Source organism: Aquarana catesbeiana, linkage group LG11, assembly GCF_042186555.1.
Source record: "Aquarana catesbeiana isolate 2022-GZ linkage group LG11, ASM4218655v1, whole genome shotgun sequence".
NCBI lineage: Eukaryota > Metazoa > Chordata > Amphibia > Anura > Ranidae > Aquarana > Aquarana catesbeiana.
In genome coordinates, this window is record NC_133334.1 from 22,607,148 (window position 1) to 22,626,558 (window position 19,411).

Genomic DNA, 19,411 nt, shown 5'->3' on the forward strand with positions numbered 1-19,411 from the left:
ATCAAATGGCTAAGGAGAACATAATCTTTTGGGAGCTCCTTGGCTCTAACCAAGCTGCTTTCATGAAACATGGACCCCCTTTGGTGGGTATTAAGAATATGACAAAGCATAAAAATACAAGAGGATCTCCAAACTCAATGGAGTTCAAATTGCTTTATTAATTCATACTATGATCAAAATCTCTTTAAGACCGGGCCTTTTCTGACACTTTTTGGTTACATGTAAATGTATTTTTTTTTTTTGCTAGAAAATGAATTAGAACCCCTAAATATTATATATTTTTTTTTATAGCAGAGGCCCTAGAGAATATAATGGTGTGCAATTTTTTATGCCACGCGGTATTTACGCAGCCATTTTTCGAAAGCACAGTCTTCTGAAAAAATCTACTTTAATGAATTCTAATGCACACAAACACAATATAATTTTTTTGTAAAATAAAAAAGATGATGTTACGCCGAGTAAATAGATACCCAACCTGTCACATTTTAAAATTGCATACACCTGTGAAACTCTGAAAAACAACGGTACTTAATAATCTCCATAAGTAACGCTTTAAAAGACTTTACAGGTTACCATTTTAGAGTTACAGAGGAGGTCTGGCGCTAGAATTATTGCTCTCACTCTTATGTTCGCGGCCAATATTTCTAATGTGTGGTGTGATCGCTGTTTACGAATGCGCGCGGGACCAATGCATGTGTTCGCCTTTGAGTGCGAGCACAAAAAGGCAGGGGCGCTTTAAGTTTTTTTTTTTAAATGTATTATTTTATTTTTACACTTTTTCTTTAATTTTTTTTTTTATCACTTTTTTGCTGTCACAAGGAGTGTGAACATCGCTTGAGACAGCCATAGGCAGTGACAGGTACTCTTTATGGAGAGATCTAGGGTTTATTAGACCCCTGCCCTTAAAAGATCGGTGTGATCAGATGCTTTCACAATTTAAAAATGGAGCTGGTTACAATTGGGGAAACTGGAAGTGACAAAATACTCATCGCTTCCGATTTCTGATCAGGGACCGTTCGGTACTCGATCAGCTCTATGGGAAGCTGGTGGAATCATTCTGGGCTCGCCGGTGGGACGGTAGAGCCCAGAGAGGCATCGGCGGACGCCGGGACCCCTCCTGCCGCCTGTCAAGGCAATCCAATGGCTAATAAGCTGCTAGGATGGCTTTTACAAAAAAAAACAAAAAACGATCGCCGCCTGAAAAAAACAATACTTGGATGATGTCTGTAGCTGCAAGCATCATCTGGGTATACCACAAAAGCCACAACATATACGTACATTAAGCGGTCTTCAAGTGGTTAAAAACAACCAGTGTATTTTGGGGAACGGTTTGGTCCCCAATATGCATTGGCTGCTTTATGTGATCACAAAATGAACCATCAAAGTGATTTGGACTCTAACCATTTGGTTTGACACTCTTGTTGTATTTTTATGCTTTGAGCAACCAAAACATCGGCATGGTTTTTAATCTTTAAGTACTCTATCCAATAATATAAAATATTGACTTTATATACCCTCGTGATTTTGTTGGAAGTGGGTGACAAGGGTCCTTATTTCCATCATTGGAGCCTGTAGACATCCAACCTTATGCACTCCAAGCAATAACCCCAAAGAGTAGGGTTTCTCAGACAGGGTTCCATGGAACCAATAACCCCATAGAATAAGGTTTCTCAGACAGGGTTCCATGGAAGCAATAACCCCATAGAGTAGGGTTTCTCAGACATAGTTACATAGTTACATAGTAGGTGAGGTTGAAAAAAGACACAAGTCCATCAAGTCCAACCTATGTGTGTGATTATGTGTCAGTATTACATTGTATATCCCTGTATGTTGCGGTCATTCAGGTGCTTATCTAATAGTTTCTTGAAGCTATCAATGCTCCCCGCTGAGACCACCGCCTGTGGAAGGGAATTCCACATCCTTGCTGCTCTTACAGTAAAGAACCCTCTACGTAGTTTAAGGTTAAACCTCTTTTCTTCTAATTTTAATGAGTGGCCACGAGTCTTGTTAAACTCTCTTCTGCGAAAAAGTTTTAACCCTATTGTGGGGTCACCAGTCCGGTATTTGTAAATTGAAATCATATCCCCTCTCAAGCGTCTCTTCTCCAGAGAGAATAAGTTCAGTGCTCGCAACCTTTCCTCATAACTAAGATCCTCCAGACCCTTTATTAGCTTTGTTGCCCTTCTTTGTACTCGCTCCATTTCCAGTACATCCTTCCTGAGGACTGGGGCCCAGAACTGGACCGCATACTCTAGGTGTGGCCGGACCAGAGTCTTGTAGAGCGGGAGAATTATCGTTTTATCTCTGGAGTTGATCCCCCTTTTAATGCCAATATTCTGTTTGCTTTGTTAGCAGCAGCTTGGCATTGCATGCCATTGCTGAGCCGATCATCTACTAGGACCCCCAGGTCCTTTTCCATCCTAGATTACCCCAGAGGTTCTCCTCCCAGTGTATAGATTGCATTCATATTTTTGCCACCCAAATGCATTATTTTACATTTTTCTACATTGAACCTCATTTGCCATGTAGTCGCCCACCCCATTAATTTGTTCAGGTCTTTTTGCAAGGTTTCCACGTCCTGCGGAGAAGTTATTGCCCTGCTTAGCTTAGTATCGTCTGCAAATACAGAGATTGAACTGTTTATCCCATCCTCTAGATCGTTTATGAACAAATTAAATAGGATTGGTCCCAGCACAACCCAGACAGGGTTCATTAGAACCAATAACCCCCATAGAGTAGGTTTTCTCAGACAGTGTTTCATGGAAACAATAACCCCATAGAGTAGGGTTTCTCAGACAGTGTTCCATGGAAGCAATAACCCAATAGAGTAGGGTTTCTCAGACAGGGTTCCGTGGAAGCAATAACCCCATAGAGTAGGGTTTCTCAGACAGGGTTCCATGGAAGCAAAAAACCCATAGAGTAGGGTTGCTCAGACAGGGTTCTATGGAACCAGTAACCCCACATAGAGCAGGGTTTCTCAGACAGTGTTTCACGGAAGCAATAACCCCACAGAGTAGGGTTTCTCAGACAGGGTTCCATGGAAGCAATAACCCCATAGAGTAGGGTTTGTCAGATAGGGTTCCATGGAACCAATAACCCCCATAGAGTAGGGATTCTCAGACAGTGTTTCATGGAAGCAATAACCCCATAGAACAGGGTTTCTCAGACAGGCCTCCATGGAAGCAATAACCCCCATAGAGTAGCGTTTCTCAGACAGTGTTTCATGAAAGCAATAACCCCATAGAATAGGGTTTCTCAGACAGGGTTCCATGGAAGCAATAACCCCCAAAAGAGTAGGGTTTCTCAGACAGGGTTCTATGCAACCCTATGATTCCTCCAAAGGTTGCAAGGGGTTCCTTCAGCAATGAGCAATTTCTACCTTCCAGATCCATTTGCACCGACACCATTGTTCTTTTTAGCGATCTGTAAGGGGGTAATGCTTCCCAATGTCCACAAGTGTAGGGAACATTCTTCCCACTGACCATCACACGTAATGTATCATGTTGTAGATACAGTAATTTTTAGCAGAGGCTTCTTGAGACCAGAAAGTTATTTCAAGGGTTCCTCTGTGTTCAAAAGCTTGAGAAAGGTTACAGTAGAATGATCCTAATGTTGCGAATAGTAAATATGTGCCAAAGATGATATATAAACAGCTTCCATTTTAAGAAGGCAGTGCTGGATTTACCCGGGTTTTGGTGGACAGCTTTCTTTTTTTGTTAATTCCAACAAAAGAAAAATAAATTCTATATATATATATATATATTTTTTTTTTGTGAATACAAAACTCAGCTCGTGAAGATACTGTACGGGAAAAACAAATACTTTTGTATGTGGCTGTCCTTAAATGCTTAAAATTAACATACATCACACAACAGTCATTACGTGCTCCCGTTTCAACCTAAAATCAGATACACTTTGTAGTAAATCAAATCTGACAGGCTAATTGCAGTGTGCTCTGCAGACCATTACCCACGTGCTGGCTATTTATTAAGTGTCAAGCGAGCTAGTGCACATCTCAATATAGTCCTACAAATGGGGATAATCAGGTTGGGAGGTTGGCAACAAGTGTAGCACTCATTAATTACGCACGTCAGACATAGATGTCTTGTGTTTAAAAAAAAGAAAAAAAAGGGACACAAATTGAATCTCGCCCAAGGTGAAAGAAGAGAAAAAAAATACAATCATTTTCATGCAGTTTTAAGAAATCTATTACACTTTCTGTTTAAAATCCCTTTGGGTACTCAACAGTAAAGGGGACTGAAGTACTGAGAGCAGGATTGGAAATAAGTCAACAGAACACTTTGGAAAATACAGCACAAAAAAGACACAAATAAATGAGAGGCAGCATATCTTATCATAGGGTCAATGTCAGCACCGGAGATGAATTGGGTTGAAGCTCAGTACTACCCAAAGTCTTTGTGGTGGAAATATGACCCAATGTTTCCTTGCTGGACCATCTTCTCAACTCTTGTGCAGTGCCTTGAAAAAGTATTCACACCCCTTGAAATTTTCCACATTTTGTCATGTTACAACCAAAAACGTAAATGTATTTTATTGGGATTTTATGTGATAGACCAACACAAAGTGGCACATAATTGTGAAGTGGAAAGAAAACGATAAATGGTTCTCAACATCTTTTACAAATAAATATGTGAAAAGTGTGGGGTAAATTTGTATTCAGCCCCCTAACTAAAATCTAGTGGAACCAATTGCCTTCAGAAGTCACCTAATTAGTCAATTGTTTACAAATAAATCTGTGAAAATGTGGGGGGCATTTGTATGGCGCCCCCCCGAATACTTTGTAGAACCACCTTTCTCTGCAATTACAGCTGCAAGTCTTTTTGGGGATGTCTCTACCAGCTTTGGACATCTAGAGAGGGACATTTTTGCCCATTCTTCTTTGCAAAATATCTCAAGTTCTGTCAGATTCTATGGAGAGCGTCTGTGAACAGCAATTTTCAAGTCTTGCCACAGATTCTCAATTGGATTTAGGTCTGGACTTTGACTGGGCCATTCTAACACATGAATATGCTTTGATCTAAACCATTCCCTTGCAGCTCTGGCTGTACGTTTAGGGTCGTTGTCCTGCTGGAAGGTGAACCTCCGCCCCGATCTCAAGTCTTTTGCAGACTCTAACAGGTTTTCTTCTAAGATTGCCCTGTATTTGGCTCCATCCATCTTCCCATCAACTGTGAGCAGCTTCGATGTCTCTGGTGAAGAAAAACATCCCCACAACATGATACTGCCACCACCATGTTTCACGGTGGGGATGGTGTGTTCAGGGTGATGTGCAGTGTTCGTTTTCTGCCACACATAGTGTTTTGATTTTAGGCCAAAAAGTTCAATTTTGGTCTCATCTGACCAGAGCACCTTCTTCCACATGTTTGCTGTGTCCCCCACATGGCATCTCACAAACTGCAAACTGGACATCTTATTGCTTTCTTTCAACAATTGCTTTCTTCTTGCCACTCTTCCATAAAGGTCAGATTTGTGGAGAGCACGACTAATAGTTGTCCTGTGGACAGATTTTCCCACCTCAGCTGTGGATCTCTGCAGCTCCTCCAGAGTTACCATGGACCTCTTGCCTGCTTCTCTGATGAATGCTCTCCTTGCCCGGCCTGTCAGATTAGGTGGACGGGCATGTCTTGGTAGGTTTGCAGTTGTGCCATACTCATTCCATTTTCTGATGATGGATTGAATAGTGCTCCGTGAGATGTCCAAAGCTTGGGAGATTTTTTTATAAACCTAACCCTGCTTTAAAACTTCTCCACAACTTTCTCCCTGACCTGTCTGGTGTGTTCCTTGGCCTTCATGATGCTGTTTGTTCACTAAAGTTCTCTAACAAACTTCACAGAACAGCTGTATTTATACTGCGATTAAATTACACACAGGTGGACTTTTTACTAATTAGGTGACTTCTGAAGGCAACTGGTTCCACTAAATGTTAGTTAGGGGTATCAGAGTAAAAGGGGCTGAATACAAATGCCCCCCACACTTTTCACATATTTATTTGTAAAAGAATTTGAAAACAATTTATCATTTTCCTTCCACTTCACAATTATGTGCCACTTTGTGTTGGTCTATCACATACAATCCCAATAAAACAAATCAAAGTTTTTGGTTGTAACATAACAAAATGTGGAAAATTTCAAGGGGTATGAATACCTTTTCAAGGCACTGTACCAATTCATGCATATTGGTCCACACCTACCTTCACAATCTACCCTTGATTGAAGAGACCCATGAGGAGAACCATCCATGATTCGAGCGGTCACATACCTATACACACAAGGTTCTCTGCTCTTCACTTACGCCCACAGTCTACACTTGCTTTAAGGGAGCCACTCTAAGGACTCTCCATGATTCAAGCTGTCACATACCTACTCACGCATGGTACTTCTCACCTTCCTCTACAATCTGCACTTGCTTAAGAGGACCCAATCTGAGGACCCTCCACCACTTAAGCTGTCACAGATCTGTTTACGCATGGTGCTCCTCACCTACCTTCACAATCTACACTGATTTGAGAGCATCCACTCTAAGGACCCGTCATGATTAAAGCTGTCACAGATCTATTCATACATGGTGCTTCTCGCCTATCTCTACACAACTAAGAAGACTATAACAGCTCCTCAAAACTTATCCAAGTGTCGGGAAGATGGATCTGCACAGTGAAGGGTCGGAGCAATGAAGAGTTACACTCTACAAAGCCTTTGGGTTTCACTAATAATATATTTAGTAAAACATTGTTATTGTTATCCACATTCATTGTAAAATGTTCTCTTTGATCCCTTCACGGCTAGGGGTAAAACAAATCAAAATGCCTAAGCAGCATTTTTCAATTTTGACATGTGTTAGTAAAACCGTAAAAAACAAGTCATGTTGGAACAGGAAGGGACCATCCCCAAACTGTTCCCACAAAGTTGGGAGCATGAAATTTTCCAAAATGTCTTGCTATGCTGACGCCTTAGGAGTTCCCTTCAGTGGAACTAAGGGGCCAAGCCCAACCCCTGAAAAACAACCCCCACCATAATCCCCCCTCCACCAAATGATTTGGACCAGTGCACAAAGCAAGGTTCATAAAGACACGGATGAGCGAGTTTGGGGTGGAGGAACTTGACTGACCTCAACCTGATAGAACACCTTTGGGATCAATTAGAGCGCAGACTGCGAGCCAGGCCTTCTCATCCAACATCAGTGCCTGACCTCACAAATGCGCTTCTGGAAGAATGGTCAAACATTCCCATAGACACACTCCTAAACCTTGTGGACGGCCTTCCCAGAAGAGTTGAAACTGTTATAGCTGCAAAGGGTGGGCCAACTCAATATTGAACCCTACGGACTAAGACTGGGATGCCAATAAAGTACATGTGCGTGTAAAGGCAGGCGTCCCAATACTTTTGGTAATATAGTGTATACATGTGAGTTAGGAACCTTAGATTGTAAGCTCCTTGAGGGCAGGGACTGATGTTGAATGTATAATACACATGTGTAAAGCGCTGCGTAAATTGACAGCGCTATACAAGTACCTGAAATAAATAAATAAGGTGGAAGTATGCTGTATATACTTGCACATTATAGAACATTTCTTTTTGGTCAACTGCGGAGAATTTAGCTTTTCTTTACCTGCTGCGCAAGTAAACCAGCACAACAAGGCAATATGAGCATTCGTGTTTATGCAGAGCACATTAAAACTGGAACTTCTGGCTGTCCCAAAGAAAAATTAAAATGTACCTCTCCCCGTCATATAATGCTGGTTTCATCTTGGCGGGTTGAATAAGAAGAATTGGTTATTTTATTCCTGAGTCCTGCAGGCTTTCTCTACGTTGGTTTCAATAGTGACAACCAGTACTCAAAGATGCCCATCTTCTCCAGTCGTGTCCCAACCCCTGCTGCCAACATCATCATCATCCTATACAATGCAGGACTACCCGCCATTACTGGCCTTACATGGGTTGTGATGACACTGGAGTGCCCCGCCCAAATTCTGGGGTTGAAAGACCAGAGCACCAGCTGCGGCGAGACCATGGGTTTAGGTGAGTATTACCCTCTATTAGATCCCCCCACAGATAATGACCATTATATCTTGGGCAGACACGTTTAGCCCCGAATTCGGTTTTTAACAAATTTCGACAAATTTGTTAATTCGGAAATATCCGAATGAATGAAAAACATTTTTTTTTTGTTTTTTTTAACAGTAGAAATGAAAACCAGTTTAACAAATTTTTCAGAATATACGTAAATTTGAATATTGGAAAATTTGTAAATTCAAAAATACGTAAATTCGAAAATTCGTAAATTCGTAAATCGGAAAATTCGAAAAATTCAAAAATTCGTAAATTTGAAAGTCCGGAAATTCGAAAATTCGTAAAATCGAATATTCGAAAATTCGTAAATTCGAATATTCCAAAATTCAAAAATTCGTAAAATTGAAATTTGTAAATTTGAAAATTCGTAAATTCGAAAGTTCGTAAATACGTAAATCCATAAATTCGTAAAATCGAAAGTCCGTAAATTCGAAATTTTGTAAATTCGAATATTCGTAGATTAGAAAATTCTTAAGTTTGAAAATTCGTAAATTTGAAATACGTAAATTCCTAAATCCGGAAATTGGTAAATTTGTAAATGTGAAAGTCCGGAAATTCGAAAATTTGAAAGTCTTGAAATTTGAATATTCGAAAATTCGTAAATTTGTAAATTTAAGTTCGAAAATCTGGGATTTAGAAAATAAGAATGGAAAGAACAAAAATCCGAAAATAAGAACGAAAATTCGAAAACCCGAAAATTCTAAAATCTGAAATAAAACCTAACTAATAATAACTTAACTATTACTAACTATTAAAATTATAGGTATTGGAATTTCATTTCAAATATATCTGTTAGTGAACGTAACGCATATGAATTTAACAAATTAATAATAATAAAAAAACAATAATAATAATAATAAAAAAAAGTTTTATTATTATTATTTGTTATTAATTCGTTCTGTTCCATTTGTTTAGCTGCGGCATTCTTTATTTCGGATAAATTTGTATTTGTTACATTGACTAACAGCCAAATTTAAAAGGAAATTCCAATACCTATAATTTAATAGTTATTATTAGTTAGTTGGTTAGCTATTATTTCGAATTTTCAGACTTTTGGATTTTTCCGAATTTCGGTCATAACGAATGACCCGAAAAAAAAAAAAAAAAAAAAAAAGAATGGAATGAAAACGAACAATTTTGTTCGGCAGTGCACATGTCTAATCTTGTATATGCTGGGGGAAGGCAGGCTCTAATTTTTTTGGACCAGCCCAGGAGTTGGGTTTTAAAGTCCATGTATTAACCCCTGCCAGATTTCCATTCACTTCCTGTGTTGGAGACGCAACAGAAAGTCAGAGGAAATCTCCCCAAAAGGACAAGAATGACTATCTTAGACAACCCTCACCGAAACAAACGTCCCCATGGGAAGATTTTTGCTTTATACCTGTTTCGGTAACAACTGTAAAATGTTGGATTTCTGTTTCGGTGACAATGGCCATCATCACAAATTTGGGGGACAGAAACAGCAAAAAAAAGCCTTCCTATTCTGTCTTCCCTATTTTACCCAAATAAAAAAAAAAAAAAAAAAAGTTTTGGCTTTACACTCACTTTAATTAACAAGATATTTCAGCACCATGTTATGTCTCGGCCAGCTTGGGAGGTTTTCCTACCTGTACAACAACTACTTGTATGGAGACGTGATCCGGAAGCCGAATTGGAGCCCGGAAGTACTGGGACAACGCAACCAGCAGGTGCAGAATGGCCACCACGGACTTGGCATGAACAGCTGAAAAATACAAATGACTTTAATAGAAAAATAATAAAGAAATGGGTAGGGTTGGGGGGGGGGGTAGGGGAGTAGGTAGGTGTTGGCTTTTCGAGTACTGACCTGATCAGGACTTTACTGGCTGTGTGCTTGTTCAAAGTCAGTGGATGAGAAAAGGAGGAAGCTCAGAGAAGCATTCTCCACAAGCTGGGATAGGCAACCTGGGGCCCTCCAGCTGTTGTGGAACTGCATTTCCCATGAGGCACTGCAAGGATGGCAGTTACAATTACTCCCAGAGGCATGATGGGACTTGTAGTTCTGCAACCGCTAGAGGGCCCCCCAGGTTGCCTACCCCTGTTCTACAGAACAGGTCAATTCTTCGTCCAGCTTCTATCACCCTATACAGTATTAGCCCATCCCAACACATTGAAATTCGGACGGAATTTTCATTTTTTTAAGATTCGAATGTATCCGAATTAGACATGTGCAGGATGATTTTGTTTCAATTCGGTATTTACATAAGTTCGTTTAGTTACATTCGTTTAATTCATTTTTAGGAATTTGTTTTGTTTGTTCGAATTTGAATCAAATTTAGGAAGCTGGATATAGTCTTTCTATTCCATTCTATTGAACTAGATGGACTTGTGTCTTTTTTCAACCTAACTATGTAAATATTCTATTGGTTTTTTTTCTGTTCTATTCTTTACTTTTCTATTCAAATTCAAATGTATTTTATTGAAATTTTAATTTAATTTATTTGAAATTTGGGATATTTGGTTATATTCTTTCTATTCCATTGTTTTTCTAATTCGATACTTTTTTATACTATTCAAATTTGAAATTATTCTATTCGAAATTCGAATTTTGGGAAAAGGTTACGGTCTATTTTATTCGATTCTATACTTTTATGTTGTATTTGAATTCAAATTTATTCTTTTTGAAATTGGAATTTCAGAAGATGGTTATATTCTATTTTATTCTATTTTTTATTCTATCATATTCCTTAATTTTCTATTCTATTCTGTTCTTTTTTACTCTATTCTTTTCTATTCTATTCTTATATTTTCTATTATATCCCTTTGTTTTCTCTTCTATTTTTTCCTATTCTTCTATTCTCTATTCTATTCTTTTCTATGCTATTTTCTATTCTTTTCCTTCACTTTCTATTCTATTTCATTATTTAAGAAATTCGATTAAAAAACTATTCAAATGAATTAGAAACTGATTCGAATTCAATTTGAAAACGATTTGAATTAGAATTTTGTCCAAAAATTTGTTTTGTTATTATGGATATGTTTAAATTTGTTACTATTGTAAAGAAAAAAATTTGTCTGACTTTCGATTCGGAATGAAACAAACTGAACATGTCTAATCCGAAATTCCTGAATTACAATAGTAGCGCATTTTAATGAATCCAGAATAAATTAGAACAAAAACGAAATAATGTAACAAAATAATGAATTACCCAAATGAATTTGAAATGGAATTAATGAATTAGAATTCAAAATGGAAACATATTGCAATAAATACAGTAAGGTATCAAAGTGAAATACGATTGAAAGAAAAAGAATAGAAAAAAACATAATAGAATATAAAGAATAGAACAGAATAGAAAAAAATTGAATGGTGCAGAAAATTATAGAATAGAAAAGAATTGAATAGAACAGAACAGAATATAATATAAAAGAACAGAATAGAAAATAATAGAATAGAAAAATAGAAAAGAATAGTAAACAAAAAGATAGACTAGAGTCTAATTGAAAAGAAGAGAATACATTAAAATAGAAAATAAAATAAAAGAATGGAAAAGAATAAAAAAATAGAAAAAAATAGAATAGAACAAATATAGCCGCATTCCAAAAATTCAAATCTGAAATAAAAATTATAACGAAACAAAATAAGGTACCAAAATAAAAAATTATCTGAATTAGAAAATGAATTACAACAATAGATCGCGTATTTCTAACAGAAGAGATCGACTGGAAAAGAATCCAATTTTAAAAATTTTAATTCTCTTAGAGATGTGCACAACAGAAAAATTAGTTTCAATTTGTTTTCGGGTTCGTTCATTAAGTTAATAATTTTCTTTCTTCATATTGATTATGTTAGAAAGATTTGTTTTCGGAAATTTGTTTCGTACATTCGTTATTTTCAAATAGATTTGAAAATAAATTTGAATTCAAAATAGAAACATTTTGCAATAAATACAGTAAGGTAAGAAAAGTGAAATAAGATGATGGTAAGAATAGAATAGAAAAAATAAAATAGCAAAGAATAGAATTAATATGTTAATGACGTCAGTTTTGTTTTGTTTTTTTTGTCTCAATTGACTGTTCACGTTTATGTATCGTGAGCTGTAAATATAGTGGTTATTAACAGGGGGTTCCCGGAGATGTGAAAAATATGTTATTTTTGTAATATAGGTTGAGAAAGACAGGGCTAAAAAGTCAAATAATTAGGATTGGGATAAATAGAAGGCAGGACTCACAGTCCACGTTCCACTTGATGTTCCTTGGAGGTAGTTTCAAGGTTTCATTGATCTTCTCTAGCACGGTCTGCAGTTTCTGTTTTTGAGCAATTTCAGACTGTGTCACTTCCGCTACGTTCAGCTTCTCCCCTTCCAGCTTCTCTGTATAAGACAAGAGGATATCTATGTTAGAAGTTCATTTCCGATTGTGATCCAGATCTCTTTTTTCAATACATGTAACCAGGGCTTTTTTTCCTCAGAGAATAGGCGCAGGTACTCCCCACTTCCGAGTCACCCCTTGTTTCTTCCCCCTACCCACATCCGAGCACTGTCCCTTGGTTGCACGCTCTACCACCTCCGAGCACTGTCCCTTGGTTCCATCCCCTACCCACCTCCGAGCATTGTCCCTTGGTTCCACCCCCTACCCACCTCCAAGCACTGTCCCTTGGTTCCACCCCCTACCCACCTTCAAGCACTATCCCTTGGTTCCACCCCCTACCCACATCCGAGCACTGTCACTTGGTTCCACCCCCTACCCACCTCCATGCACTGTCCCTTGGTTCCATCCCCTACCCACCTCCGAGCATTGTCCCTTGGTTCCACCCCCTACCCACCTCCAAGCACTGTCCCTTGGTTCCACCCCCTACCCACCTTCAAGCACTGTCCCTTGGTTCCACCCCCTACCCACCTCCGAGCACTGTCCCTTGGTTCCACCCCCTACCCACCTCTGAGCACTGTCCCTTGGTTCCACCCCCTACCCACCTCCAAGCACTGTCCCTTGGTTCCACCCCCTACCCACCTCCAAGCACTGTCCCTTGGTTCTACCCCCTACCCACCTCCGAGTGGGTGTCATCTCTCCACCCCCAGCATTGTAACTGGACAGTGAAAGAGCAATAGCAGACTTATGAGATTCACTATGAGAAGCACTATCCCTTGGTTCCACCCCCTACCCACATCCGAGCACTGTCCCTTGGTTCCACCCCCTACCCACCTCCATGCACTGTCCCTTGGTTCCATCCCCTACCCACCTCCGAGCATTGTCCCTTGGTTCCACCCCCTACCCACCTCCAAGCACTGTCCCTTGGTTCCACCCCCTACCCACCTTCAAGCACTGTCCCTTGGTTCCACCCCCTACCCACCTCCGAGCACTGTCCCTTGGTTCCACCCCCTACCCACCTCTGAGCACTGTCCCTTGGTTCCACCCCCTACCCACCTCCAAGCACTGTCCCTTGGTTCCACCCCCTACCCACCTCCAAGCACTGTCCCTTGGTTCCACCCCCTACCCACCTTCAAGCACTGTCCCTTGGTTCCACCCCCTACCCACCTTCAAGCACTGTCCCTTGGTTCCACCCCCTACCCATCTCCGAGCACTGTCCCTTTCTCTCCATCCCCTACCCACCTCCATGCACTGTCCCTTGGTTCCATCCCCTACCCACCTCCGAGCATTGTCCCTTGGTTCCACCCCCTACCCACCTCCGAGCACTGTCCCTTTGTTCCACCCCCTACCCACCTCCGAGCACTGTCCCTTGGTTCCACCCCCTACCCACCTCCGAGCACTGTCCCTTGGTTCCACCCCCTACCCACCTCCGAGCACTGTCCCTTGGTTCCACCCCCTACCCACCTTCAAGCACTGTCCCTTGGTTCCACCCCCTACCCACCTCGGAGCACTGTCCCTTAGTTCCACCCCCTACTCACCTCCGAGCACTGTCCCTTGGTTCCACCCCCTACCCACCTCCAAGCACTGTCCCTTGGTTCCACCCCTACCCACCTCCAAACACTGTCCCTTGGTTCCACCCCCTACCCACCTCCAAGCACTGTCCCTTGGTTCCACCCCTACCCACCACAAACACTGTCCCTTGGTTCCACCCCTACCCACCTCCAAGCACTGTCCCTTGGTTCTACCCCCTACCCACCTCCGAGTGGGTGTCATCTCTCCACCCCCAGCATTGTAACTGGACAGTGATAGAGCAATAGCAGACTTATGAGATTCACTATGCTCACTCTGCTCTCTCCTCCTGTCAGCATGTTCCCTGTTAGCACAGTTGCAGCAGCACACCTGACTGGCTCCCAATGCTGCCTCTCCCTCTCTCAGTATGAGTGCTGCTGTACAGGGGTTTGCAGGAGGCTGATACCATGTAAAATAAAATAAAAATATATACAAGAGTAGCTGGGTCTTCAACATTTAATAATTTAAAGAAATAAGGAGAAAATAGTAATTTGGCGAGCTCACTGTCTTTGTTGAGGCTGCTCATTTAAAGCGAGGCTCCCCTCTAATGAGTACCAAGGATGTGACTCAAAGCATAAAAATACAAGAGGAGAGCCAAACCAAATGATGAAACAGTTTGTAGTAAAATCACATTAAAAAGCCAATGCATTTTGCAAGCCAAACAATTCCCTCTTCATCAAGGCTTGAAACTTAGTAAGAGCTGGACTCAATAATGCAGAGTCATTCTCAACCAGGGTTCCATGGAATACTAGGGTTCCTCCAAAGGCTGCTAGAGGTTCCTTGAGCTGTGATTAACCCTTGAAGGTGTCTGCATACTACTGGGGCTGACACCACTTGGCGGAGCCAGTTGCAGGACACCAATGATGTTTTTAGCTATCTGTAACAGTGGATTTCCACTGGCCACCAATGTTAAGGAGTCATTCTTTTCACTGACCACCAAAGTAAGGACGTCATTATTTCCACTGGCCACCAATCTAAGGGGATTGTTCTTTCCATTGGCCACCAATCTAAGGGGGTCATTCTTCCCACTGATCACCATCGTAAGGGGTCATTCTTTCCACTGGCCATGAATATAAGGGGGCCATTCTTTCCACCAATATAAGGGGGTCATTCCTTCCACTGACCATCAATGTAAGAGGGTCATTCTTTTTACTGGCCATCAGTGTACGTGGGTCATACTTTCCACTGGCTACTAATGTAAGGGGGTCATTCTTTCCACTGGCCACCAATGTAAGGAGATTATTCTTTCCAGTGGCCACCGATGTAAGGGAGTCATACTTTCCACTGGCCCCCAATCTAAGGGGTTCATTCTTTCCATTGGTCACCAATGTAAGAGGGTCATTCTTTTTACTGGCCATCAGTGCACGCGGGTCATACTTTCCACTGGCTACTAATGTAAGGGGGTCATTCTTTCCACTGGCCACCAATGTAAGGAGATCTTTCTTTCCACTGGCCACCAATGTAAGGAGATCATTCTTTCCACTGGTCACCAATGTAAGGGAGTCATACTTTCCACTGGCCCCCAATCTAATGCCGCGTATACACGACCGGACTCTACGGCATACTTTGCCCGGCGGACTTTTCGAAGGACTTTACGACGGACTTTCCGAATGAACGGACTTGCCTACACACGATCAACCAAAGTACGACGGATTCGTACGTGATGACGTACGACTGGACTAAAATAAGGATGTTGATAGCCAGTAGCCAATAGCTGCCCTAGCATCGGTTTTTGTCCGTCGGACTAGCATACAGACGAGCGGACTTTTTGACCGGACTCGAGTCCGTCGGATAGATTTGAAACATGTTTCAAATCTAAGTCCGTCAAACTTTTGAGAAAAAAAAGTCAGCTGGAGCCCACACACGATCGAATTGTCTGACGGACTCCGGTACGCCGGACCAAGTATGCCGGAAAGTCAGCTCGTGTGTACGCGGCATAAGGGGTTAATTCTTTCCATTGGCCACCAATGTAAGGGGGTCATTCTTTCCACTGACCACCAATGTAAGGGGGTCATTCTTTCCACTGGCCATCAATGTAAGGGACAGTTTTCCCAATGACTCCCAATGAATTGGTTTTAGCAGGGGTTCCCCAAGACCTTAAAGTAAAACTATAGGCAAGTATATAAAAGTATGGGAGGGTCATACTGTCATGGTTATGCAGTATTCTTTCTCTGTCAGCTTACCTTCTCCTCATGTGTTCAGACTAATGCCCTGAACACACGGTCGGACATTGATCGGACATTCCGACAACAAAATCCATGGATTTTTTCCGACGGATGTTGGCTCAAACTTGTCTTGCATACACACGGTCACACAAAGTTGTCGTAAAATCCGATCGTTCTGAACGTGGTGACGTAAAACACGTACGTCTGGACTATAAACGGGGCAGTAGCCAATAGCTTTCGTCTCTTAATTTATTCTGAGCATGCGTGGCACTTTGTGCATCGGATTTGTGTACACAAATTTGTGAATTTAACAGATCGGATTTTGTTGTCGGAAAATTTTATAGCCTGCTCTCAAACTTTGTGTGTCGGAAATTCCGACGGAAAAAGTCCGATGGAGCCCACACACGATCAGAATTTCCGACAACACAATCTGATCGCACTTTTTCCGTCGGAAAATCCGGAGAACCGACCTTGGCGTGTTCTCAACTATTCCTGTCTGCTCGTGACCCTGACCTTTGCTGTGTCCCCGACTATCCCTGTTTGCCTGTGACCCAGAACCTTGGCGTGAACTCTGTTGCCCTTGTTTGCTTGTGGCCCCGACCTTAGCTTATTCCCTTAATATCCCCATCCTCCTGTTGCCTACTGTGGGTGTGAGCTGGGGGTCGCAACCTGGAGCCAGTTGCAGCCCAGTCCATCCTCACCATTAGAGGCTCTGGTGAACACCTGCTGGCTCTTAGACTCCCCGCGCCCCAGGGAATCTTATGCTCTAACCCCGGTGGGATCCATGTTGGTGTTCCAGTGGCCCTGCCTTCCTTACCACCCTGACTCCCATCCGCAGCAGTCAGCCGTAGTGTCCATTACCTTGTGGTGCACTCCTGATCCCAATGGTGTGCATCTGTCACCTAGCCTCAAGGTGACCTGACACATACCCCCTGTCAGTTTATTTGTTACCATCTGTGTCCCATTGGGGAGATTTCCCTTCGCTTCCTGTTTCACAACCAAAACAGGAAGTGAGTGGAAATCCCTGCAAAGTAAGGTGATTCCCTGGGGACCCCCAAGTCACCAGAACGAGTGTCCCCATTGGAAGAATTCCCCTATATTACTTTTCTGGGGACAGCCCAAAATTGGTAATTTTCTTTTATTTTCACTTTCAATGATAATGGTAAACAGGACAAATATAGAGGATGAATCTGCCTTACAGGGACACAGACAGCAATAAAAACTGACAGGTGTTCTAATCCCTCTCCACTCTATTCAAAACTAAAAAAAAAAAACGTCCCTCTGAGGTAAGAAGGTTGAGGAAGTCTACTTTACCAGGTTGTATCTGGATAATTCAGGGAGATAAGTGAAAGGATATGCCATTTTCAACTGGTGGTAGCCAAGTCAAATTTAAGTGAAATTTAAGAGAAATGTAAATGAAAATCTAACTGAAAAGATAAGTCAAATTTAAAAGTGGAAGTAAACCCTCCTATCGTTTTCAGCCAAGGAAGCTGCCATCTTAGCCTCTGTTTACTCTGCAACTGCTATGACGCTTAAGTGATGGTGAGCCCCTGACATGCCACAATTGGCATGTAATGTTTTGAGGAGGGGGCGGATACCTCCCCCCCTCCCTCCCTGCAATCTTCTGGGACATGTCACAGGTCCCAGAAGATTGCCCGGCCATTTACAGCGTGCAGCGCGGCTCGCGCATGCACAGTGCGTGCCTGTGAAGCCACTGCTGGGCGCCCACAGTAAGGATGGTGGCGCCGTGGAGAGGAGGGGGCTTTGTACACCCGCATCGCTGGAGTGTCCGATAATTAAAAGTCACAGCTACACTTTTAAGCGGAACTCCGCTTTAAAGATTGATAATTTAAGATTGAAAAAAACGTAAGTGAAAGGATAAGTAAATTTTTTTAATTTGAAGATTGAAAATTAAAAGATTTGAAAACTGAAACAATAAAAAATTTAATATTTGAAAATTTTAACAATTTTGAGATTGAAAATTTAAGTGAAAGGTTAAGTCAAATTTAAGGGAAAGGATATACCAATTTTAAGATTGAAAATTTAAGACTGAAAATTTAATTGAAAGGATGAGTAAAATTTAAAAATTTGAAGATTGAAAATTAAAAATTGAAAATTGAAAATTTAAGTGAAAGCATAAGCCAAATTTAAGTGAAAGGATATGCCAATTTTAAGACTGAAAATTTGAAGATTGAAAATTTAAGATTGATAATTTAAGTGAAAGGATAAGTCAAATGTAAAAATTTGAAGATTGAAAATTGAAAGATTGACAATTGAAGACTGAAAATTTTAACAATTTGAAGATTCACAATATAAGTTTGGAAATTTAAGTGAAAGGATAAGTCAAATTTAAGTGAAAGGATAAGCCAATTTTAAGATTGAAAGTTTAAGATTGAAAATTAAAGATTGAAAATTTAAGTGAAAGGATAAGTCAAATTTAAAAATTTGAAGATTGAAAATTGAAAGATTGAAAATTGAAGATTGAAAATTTTAACAATTTGAAGATTCACAATATAAGTTTGGAAATTTAAGTGAAAGGATATTCCAATTTTAAGATTGAAAGTTTAAGATTGAAAATTAAAAATTGAAAATTTAAGTGAAAGGATAAGTCAAATTTAAAAATTTGAAGATTGAAAATTGAAAGATTGAAAATTGAAGATTGAAAATTTTAACAATTTGAAGATTCACAATATAAGTTTGGAAATTTAAGTGAAAGGATAAGTCAAATTTAAGTGAAAGGATAAGCCAATTTTAAGATTGAAAGTTTAAGATTGAAAATTAAAGATTGAAAATTTAAGTGAAAGGATAAGTCAAATTTAAAAATTTGAAGATTGAAAATTGAAAGATTGAAAATTGAAGATTGAAAATTTTAACAATTTGAAGATTTACAATATAAGTTTGGAAATTTAAGTGAAAGGATAAGCCAATTTTAACTGGTGGTAGCCAAGTCAGATTTAATCTGACTGGAGTTCATATTTGAAAGACGATATTGGCCTAAGTGTGTGCTCATTGAAGGAACATTCCATTGCAGGTCCACTGCAGAGAATAATATTCCAAGTATGGGGAAGAAAAAAAACAAAACACTGTAACTGACGCACAGACAAATAACTACAGCATACTGTAGCTGTAGACGAAATGTCCAAAGCCTCCAGACTACTGACATTAAAGACAGCGTGAAGTGGCACGATGCTAAGTGGGCCCCGGCAAGATGGTAGGATGAAGAGCCGGACGGTGCGGCTGAAAGATAAAAAAAGATCTGAGCAC

The 19,411-nt window shown here is 40.5% G+C and overlaps 1 protein-coding gene across 2 annotated transcripts in view; it reads right to left on the minus strand.

The window, feature by feature from the left end:
• PARVA (parvin alpha) overlaps positions 1–19,411 on the minus strand; it is a 123,794-nt gene that overhangs the window by 25,724 nt on the left and 78,659 nt on the right. For both annotated transcript variants that reach the window (XM_073604061.1, XM_073604062.1), the window contains exons 5-6: positions 12,278–12,418; positions 9,695–9,810 (exon numbers count right to left, since the gene is read on the minus strand). In XM_073604061.1, coding sequence (XP_073460162.1) covers positions 9,695–9,810; positions 12,278–12,418 — 257 coding nt within the window. The remainder of the gene's footprint in view (positions 1–9,694; positions 9,811–12,277; positions 12,419–19,411) is intronic.